The 8,822-nt window shown below is 62.2% G+C and overlaps 1 protein-coding gene across 1 annotated transcript; it reads right to left on the reverse strand.

The window, feature by feature from the left end:
* Positions 1 to 7,757, reverse strand: LOC132219023 (keratin, type I cytoskeletal 42-like). The gene is given in 9 exon segments (XM_059671013.1): positions 1 to 303; positions 416 to 465; positions 1,660 to 1,880; positions 2,175 to 2,300; positions 2,899 to 3,060; positions 4,140 to 4,296; positions 4,427 to 4,509; positions 6,748 to 7,226; positions 7,229 to 7,757. Coding segments are annotated over 9 exon segments (1,530 nt in total). The 5' UTR covers positions 7,383 to 7,757; the 3' UTR covers positions 1 to 205.
* Between the last annotated feature and the right edge of the window lie 1,065 nt (positions 7,758 to 8,822).

The raw sequence follows: 8,822 nt of genomic DNA on the forward strand, positions 1-8,822 counted from the left end.
TTGAACTTTAGGCCAAGCTTTAATAGTGGTCACTGGGGCCAATTCAGGAGGCCCCCGTGAGGACTTTGGGAAGCAGGTACAGAAAGACAACAGCTCTCAGGCAGTGGCCCCGATGGGCGCATGGGCTCAGCAGTAGCGTGCGGGGGGCTGGAGGCAAGGGCTGCCCCGTGACCCTCGAGGCTGGGCTGTTGCAAGTGGGAAGGGCTCAGTGGGTAGAGCGGTGGACCTGCTCCCGGGAGGTGACCACCTTGCCATCCTGGACCTCCTCCACGATGGTGCGCACCTGGCGGCTGGTCACCGTGGCTGCAGAGGGAAGGGGGGGTTGGGCAGGGAACCTCAGGCCGGAGCCCCTCCCCCATCTCCCACACAGAAGGGTCCTCCCACTCTCCCTGGGCAGGATGGGGCTGACTCTTACCTTCCCGTGTGGGCTGCGAGGCCAGGAACGAGGAGTACTGGTTGGCCAGGCTGCAGGGAGGGAGAGGGGACCTGTCAACCCAGGGGTGATGCTGGGAGCCCTGTCCCCCGGGAGGAGAAGCAGCTGGGGAGCCCCAGGGTGAGGGGAGAGAGGTCCCAGAAAACCAAAGAGGAATCCCAGCTGGGAGTGCACGGAAAAGAATGGCAACCGCAAGGGTCAAAGGGCACAGGCCCGGTGGGCAGGAGTACGGAAAGGGGCCACCCCAACAGAGGCCCAGAGGTCCTTTGCAGCTAGCCAAGGATGTACAAGAAGCTGAGCACGTTTTCCTGTACCTAGAAGGACCCCACAAATAGACTCAATTAAAGCAAGAGAGACTGTGGTTAGACTAGCAGTCGGCAAACTCATTCGTCAACAGAGCCAAATATCAACAGTACAACGATTAGAATTTCTTTTGAGAGCCACATTTTTTAAACTTAAACTATATAGGTAGGTACATTGTTATTAACTTAATTAGGGTATTCCTAAGGCTTAGGAAGAGCCACACTCAAGGGGCCAAAGAGCCGCATGTGGCTCGCGAGCCGCAGTTTGCCGACCACGGGTAAGGGGACCTCACCATCTTCAGGATACAGAAAAGCTGGAGCACATGACTAAGCATGCAGACTCCAGGACGGTCTCAGCCCCTGTACAGCAGGGCCCCCATCCACCTTCCCAACTCCAAACCAGATGCCGCCCTGGTCCTCATCCCATCCTGGGTAATGGCGTCGCCAACCACAAGTCATGGGACCCAGAAACCCAGGCTCATCCTTACCCAGGCCTTCGCGTGCTCACTCAGCACTGATTGAGTCCCTCTGTGAGCCACGCGTGAGCCACGCTCGCCCCACGCCCAGGCCTTTCCCTGTCCCTGCCCCTGCCCCTGCCCCTGTCCCTTCCTCAGCCTCCCAGCAGGTCCCCGTGCCCCTGGCCTCCCTGATGCAGCTCTCCGTCTGCAGCCAGAGTGAAGGCTCTGAGACCTCTCGATCATGCCCATCCTGCGCAGAGCCCCTCCTGGCACCCGCATGCCTACACCACCGAGTCCGCCGGCTCGAAGGTGGCCTTCAGTGCTCCTCTCAGCCGGACCCCAGCCAGCGGTCTCCGTGTCGCCCCCTGCAAGCCTCCACACCTCCTCCTGGCCTTTGCTGGGGCTGCCCCTGCAGCTCAATCGCCCCTCCCTGGGCGAAGCAATGTGCCCAGGTGCCCCCACTCACTGGGCGTCCTCGCCCTCCAGCAGGCGGCGGTAGGTGGCGATCTCCTGCTCCAGCCGCGTCTTCACGTCCAGCAGCACCTGGTACTCGTGGTTCTGACGCTCCATGTCACAGCGGAGCTCGCCCAGCTGCTGCTCGATGCTGCCGATGAGCCCCTGCAGCTGGGCCAGCTGCGCCCCGTAGCGCGCCTCGGTCTCCGCAAGGCTGCCCTCCAGCGATGCTTTCTGTGGGCCAAAGCGCAGGCGGATGAATAAGACCGAGGTGGGACCCTTCCCCACCCAGAGGAGGAGCCCACCGTGGGGGGTTGTGGGTGCAGCCAGTAGCTAGGCGGGGTGGTAACTGGGGCAGCGAGGGGCCATGTCCCTGGGTGAAGTGACACGGTGACGGAGTCTGGTTCTCTGAGTGGGGGTCCACACGGCCGGGGTAGCCCTGGGATGGTAGGGAGGAGGCAGGGAGGCAGGGAGGCAGGGAGGCAGGGAGGCAGGGAGGGGAGGGGAGGGGAGGGACGGAGGCCCTACCATGCTGAGCTGGGACTGCAGCTCAATCTCCAGGTTCTGCACGGAGCGGCGGAGCTCGGAGATCTCCGTCCTGTGGCTCTGCAGGGCCTCGGTGTTCGTGGCCACCTCGCGGTTCAGCTCCTCGGTCTGGAAGCAGGTGGGCCGTGGGGGCTTGAGGAGGCTTGTGGACATGGGGCCGGGGACAGGGGCCACCCCTGAGCCCTGACCTCCTGGACTTGCTCCACCAGCGCCTCGCTGGCCTCTGTGGGGCCCCAACCCTCGGTGCCCACATGGGTGCACACAGACACCCTGGGTGCCCACATGGGCCCTCAGCGGGATTCGCCCTGCTTTGCGGGCATCTGCATTAGTTGCGGCCCAGGGAGCTGCGACATTGGCCAGGCAGGCCTGGGTTTTATCTTTCTGTGCCTGTTCCTGTCGCTTCTCCGTGTGTCTTCTAAGGGTCTGAGTTATGCGTCCAAACACACACATGCCTACAAAGGCCTGTGCGGGAGGAGCCCTCGCTGTGGGGGAGACCTGGTTCCCCAGGCCGCACCCGAGGGTGGCGTGAGCCTGGGGCCTCTCCAGGCCTCATGATCAGCGTCTGAACTTGAGGGTTGGTCCAACTGGTTTCCAAAGGCCCTTCCAGATGGCACAGGCTGTGCGGCTACACGTTCTCCGGCCCACACTCCGCACTCCGCACATGCACGCACAGGTGCGCGCACACCTGCTCACGCGGGCCACCCACCTTGGTGAAGAACCAGTCCTCGGCTTCCTTGCGGTTCTTCTCCGCGATCTTCTCGTACTGGTCGCGCATCTCGTTCAGGATGCGGCTCAGGTCCACGCCGGGGGCGGCGTCCATCTCCACGCTGACGTCCCCGCCCACCTGGCCTCGCAGGGCGTTCATTTCCTGGGCAGAGAGGAGAGCAGGCGCTCACCCAGGGCCACCTGGGGAGAGAGCCTGCGGCCCGCCTTCTCCACCTGGGGGACACAGGTGTCAACGACAGACGGACCGACGCAGACAGGCCAACAGCTCCTCGCCCTGAAGGTGGAGGCAGAGGTCATGGCTCCACTGACTGTGCAGGGCTGTGGATATCAAACATCTTCCCCCCACACACGCAGGACCCATCCCCCGTGTGTGCTGTGTGTCCATCCCCAACTCCCTGTCATGAGAGGGCACGAGCCAGGACAAGCTCGCCACCCTTGTCACCCACGGCCGGCCGGCCATGCAGCACAGCAGGGGAAAACAGCCCCAGGACCAGACCTCGTTAGGAAATGCAACCCCTATCACCAGCCTCAAAGCCAATTGGAGACACTTGCTGGGCTTCTGATACTCGGGGATCGGGCTCCCCCAGCTCAGGGCAGCCCAGAGGTCAGCTGAGAAGGAAGCCACAGGCTCATTAGTCCCCCTACAGGGCCTTGGGTTGAGTTTTGGGGTCCCTGGGATCCAGAGTTCTCTGAAAAAAGAGGTGGGAGAGGTGGCAGAGTGGTGGAGTTGGCCCTGGATGTGGACATGGTGGGACAGATTGGAGGGAAGATGCCTGCGCAGCCTTGGATAAACCCCTCAGCCTCTCTGAGCCTCCGTTTCTCCATTGGTAAAGGGGAGAATGAGCACCCTTCTCGCAGAGCTGGTTGCTGTCACCTGAGACCATTGCTGTGAATCACTGTGTGTGCTGGGAAGATGACTATCACCACTGTAATTAATTGTAGTAATCAGCGTGCCTGTTCTTCGACTGCGATCTCATTAGATCGTTAACTGCCACCACACAGTGAGCCGTGCCTTCGGGGACATGGAAAGTACCTTGGTGGGGAGAAGGCCCTCCAGGCCTCCCCCGGGACCCTCCGAGGGTCAGCCAGGTCAGGGCCAGGCACCCACCCTGGATGGGCGCTGGGTGCAGAGCAGGGCCCCGGCCCAGGCAGATGGGGAGGCCCCAGCCTTGCTTGTCCCCAGGTGAGTTTCTCCTGCAGTCACTCCCCCGCTGGCCTCACCTCCTCGTGGTTCTTCCTCAGGTAGGCCAGCTCCTCCTTCAGGTTCTCGATCTGCATCTCCAGGTCGGCCCTGGCCAGGGTCAGCTCGTCCAGCACCCGGCGCAGGCCGTTGGTGTCGCCCTCCACGCTCATGCGCAGATTCAGCTCCATCTCATACCTGGGAGGGGTGGAGGCATGAGCCATGGAGGCCCACCAGCCCCCCCCCCCGCCCCACCTCGTGCACACAGAGGGCCCGGTGAGGTGCACAGCTGGACCCACCGCCAGCAGCCCCGGAGGCCCAGACTCACTTGGTGCGGAAGTCATCGGCTGCCAGGCGGGCATTGTCAATCTGCAGCACCAGGCTGGCATTGTCGATGGTGGCGGCCAGGATCTGGGGGGGAGCGATGATGGGCTCTGTGAGCAAGCACCCTCAGCAGCCCCGGGAAGACTCTGCACCCCTCTCGCAGCTCTTTGGAGAGTGTGCCCGAGTGAAGGAGGGTCCCTGTGGTGTGGTCTCCTCCTCTGAGGACCTGGCTCGGGGACTCACTGAGTGGTAGGGGCACTGTGCCCAGGCATAGGTAACCATGATGCCAGGGGACCCACACATACCCCTCAACAACCATGGGGTCACTCCCCAAGCCACCTGGACCTGGCTCCCTCTTTCCTAATGAACTTCACCTCTGGACTCAGTTGCCACCTCCTCCAGGAAGCCCTCATCAGTTCCTCACCAGGGTCCCTCCTTCTGGACATACCTCCTCCCTACCCCTCTCTCTTTCACAGCACTTCTCCTGAGTGTGATTTTTCCATGACTTTTTAAATTCTTTCCTCCTCCCATGAACTCTGAGATTCAGGGCACAAGGCTACGTCTGTCTCCTTCCCTTTAGAATCCCCAGCTCTGGGCGTAGTACCTGGGCCAGAGTTGGCCCCAAGGAAACACTCGTTTAATTGGGTGATTAATTAATTAGTGAGGTTACCACTGGCCCCACCGCAAACCTGGGGCAGGGTTTTTTCCTTTCCCACTGGGTCATCAGGAGGCTTAAATGCGAACAGGGGAGACTCAGGAAGGAGCAGAAGGTTCGTTATTATTACTGCTGCTGTCATTGTTGTTGTGAGAAATGCCCAAGAGAAACTCCAGTCAAGACCCATGGAGTTGGTGGGGCGAGCGAGGCCCAGACAGAGCAGATTAGCGGGGTGGAATTTGGAATTTTTGGAGACTGAGGGCTGAAGTGTAGAAGGTGTAAGAGAGGGAAGCTTCGGCAGTAGGCTCACCCTGGGTCAGGCCCTAGGTTTCCAGACTGAGCCGGGGCCAGTTTGCTAGCCACCCCAGGCCTCCGTGGGTCTGTCCCACTCACCTCCCCGCTCAGAATGGGGTCCGGCGAGGGGCCGGGGCCATTGCCAAAACCCCTGAGGGGCACAGTGACTCAGAGGGAGGAGGCCTGGTGCGGGGTTCACTGGGGTTGGTGGTGAGGAGCTGGCTGACCCCGAATGGATTGGGGAACACACTGACTCACCAGGGCTCCCCCGGGCGCCCCGCTGCCCAGACCAAGCCTAGTATCTGATCTGGCTCTCCCAGTAGCGCTGCTGCCAGGGAACAGCTGCAGGAATTCCCCGCCTGGCGCAGGTCCCAGGCAGGAACCCACAAAGCCCCCCGAAAGGCAGCACCACGCCTGGTTCTCCACCAGCAAACCGAGTAAGTCTGACCGCGGGCGCCAGCCAGGCCGCACCCCTGCTGCCCTCGAGCCTGGCTCTCTGGCTCTCATTGACCTCCCAGCTGCCTCTGGGGGTTGCAACACTAGGACCCTGCAGGGGTGGGTTCGTGCAGAAAACCCAAGTGCCACGTCCACAGAATGCCAAGGCCATGTTCCTGGGGGGGGGGGGAGGGGGGAAGGGAGAGAGAGAGAGAGAGAGAGAGAGAGAGAGAGAGAGATCCATCAGACTAAGAGAAATCCCTTCCCTGAAGTTTCCAGTCTGAGAGGAAAGACACAGCTCCTTCCTTCCGGACCCGCCCCCCAATCTGCCAAGAGAGACGCGGGCTCTGCCCTCAGGAAGCCCCAGAGTGACCCGCATCGGGGAAGTGAAGAGGACCCACAACAAAGGCAGCCGCAAGTACCTGCCAACCTCAGTGAGATCCGCACAACGAGCAGGACATATAGACTGAACCTCAACGTGTTGAAGGAACCCCAAGATCTGGGGGGAAGAGGCAAGTGCCATCCATCCAGGAGGACTGCCTGGAGGAGGTGAGGCAGGCAGAGCCAGAGGGGACTGGCTCTGACGCCTCCCTGCTCACACTCCATCCCCCAGCAGCCAACACCAACCTCTCCCCTGCCTCTGTGTCTTTGCCTACGCCATCCTCTATACCTGGGATGCCGTCTGCTGTCTTCAAGATTCTGAGCACTCCCCACACCTGCTGCTCCTCCATCACCACCCCAACACGCCCCCCCCCTCAGAAAGAGAGAACTCCAAACAACCTCCCTGCATGGGGTGTCCTCCAGGCCTAAGACCGGGAAGTGAATGAATGATGGAGACCTAAGATAGGAATGTTCGCTCAGGTGGGATGGGATGAGTCAGAAGCAGGTACTAAGGGCAGAGGGCAGAGGGCAGAGGGCAGGGAGCTGCCTGGTCCACGCACCTTGCTCTTCAGCTCCTCGATGGCCTTGAAGTAGTGGCTGTAGTCCCGGGCAGGCTCGGGGCCCTGCTTCTTGTACCAGTCCCGGATCTTCACCTCCAGGTCGGCGTTGGCCTCCTCCAGGGCGCGCACCTTGTCCAGGTAGGAGGCCAGGCGGTCGTTGAGGTTCTGCATGGTCTCCTTCTCGCCGCCCCCCAGCAGGGCGTCCGACACACTGTAGCTGGGGCCGTAGCCCCCACCCAGGTTGCAGGAGTAGCCCCCGCTGTAGCCACCCCCCATGCCCGCCATGAAGCGGGACGAATTGACGGACATGTTGCCACAGCTCCCGGCTCCCAGGAGGCTGGGGGCTCGGCAGGCACCCCCGACGCGGACCGTGGACACCCGAGAGAAACCCCCGGTGGGCATGCCCAGGCCCTTGATGGAGCCGGAGGTGGAGAACTGGCGGAAGCTGGTGGTGGTGGCAGCCATGGTGTCCCCTGGCCAGGAGCAGAGCCTGGTCTGGACAGAGACCCTGGGCAGCCCTTTATAGCCGGGCTGTGGGGGGCTGGGCCCCTGGCCCTTGAAGTCAGAGCCAGAACCCCAGCCCGGTAATTTGCTTCTGTATCAGCCGCCCAGGGCCTGGGGCTCAGGCTGGACATGCTGAGTGCACCCCCCAGGCCCCTCTCCTGCCCGAGCCTGGCCTGGGCCCCGGCCTCTTAGGAGCCCATTGTTCACAAACAAAGGTGGCGTTGGAGCCGCAGCCCCAGGCTAGGGTGATCCTGCATCCGCAGCAGCAATTAGGCCTCTGAGCTCATTCTGGGGGGAGCTGGAGAACCCAGCCCAGGGAGCCAGAAAAGGCCGGAACAAGGCTCCACAGGCCTGAACCCCGGGGCTGCCCTGGCCCCCGACCCAGCATTCCTGGAACCTAGGAGATGGTGAGAGACTTGGGGGGGCACCCTCGCCCAGGTCCAAGGGCCCTAAGGAGCCCCGCAGGCTGAGCGGGCGAATCTGCCTCTAACCTGGGGAGCCCCCAGATCTCTTGGGGTCCTCCCTGGCCTGGGGAGCCCCTTGCCTAAGGGGAACAGACACACTGCTGGCCTCTGGGAGCTTTGTTATAGGGGGTCAGGCCGTGGGCCTCAGCTTCCTCCTCGGTAAAATGAGGATAATGCCTGTCTCCCCGTCTCTGGCGGACTCTGCAGAGGAGGGTGAGGGTGACCACTCCTGCTCATCCCCTCCCCGCCCCAGTCCCTGGGAAAAGCCATTCCTGGGGGCCCCCCCGCTAGGAGGCATGAGGGGGAGAAGCAGGGTCCCTCCGTGGGCTCTGCCCCTGCGCCCTGCCCTGCGAGGGAGCAGCAGGATCCCACATCCTGGCAGCTGGCACCCGCCACCGCCTGCCGACAAGGCGATTACCAGCCTAATCTCGGCGGCGCTAATGATTTAGGCCCTGCCAGGGCGCTGGCGTCACGGGGCCTGTCTGCATGGGGAGCTTCCAGGGAAGGCCAGGGCTCGCGGGCTGGGCAGGGGAGGGCGAGCCTGGTCCCCCGGGAAGCTTGCGGGTGGCCTGGGCGCTCCGCCACACACAGGGACAGGGAGGGAGGCCGGGTTTCTGTGCGGCTGGAGCTCCTCTGATGAGACTCGACTGCTGGAAAGACTTTCTGCGTAGAGAGTGGGTGGCCTCTTACCCACGGTGTTTCCTGGCTTGAAGAGCGGGGACAGCACGTGCCCTCTGGGAGAGAAGGGACGAACCCCAATCTTGTCCTGCTTCCGCCCTGCCTAAGACGTCTGGGGCTCTGAGGGTGGCTGGGGGGTGGAGGGAAGGGGCTCAAAGCCACGGTCAGGCCACTAGTGTTGCTCCATGAGGTTAGACATCAAGGAGGACTTCCCGGCCCGGCCGGCGTGGCTCAGTGGTTGAGCATCAGCCTATGAACCAGGAGGTCACAGTTCGATTCCCCGTCAGTCAGGGCACATGTCCAGATTGTGGGCTCCATGCCCAGTAGGGGGCGTGCAGGAGGCAGCCAATCAATAATTCTCATCATTGATGTTTCTATCTCTCTCTCCCTCTGAAATCAATAAAAATATATTCTTTTAAAATAAAGGAC

This window comes from Myotis daubentonii, chromosome 16, assembly GCF_963259705.1.
Source record: "Myotis daubentonii chromosome 16, mMyoDau2.1, whole genome shotgun sequence".
Classification (NCBI taxonomy): Eukaryota; Metazoa; Chordata; class Mammalia; order Chiroptera; family Vespertilionidae; genus Myotis; species Myotis daubentonii.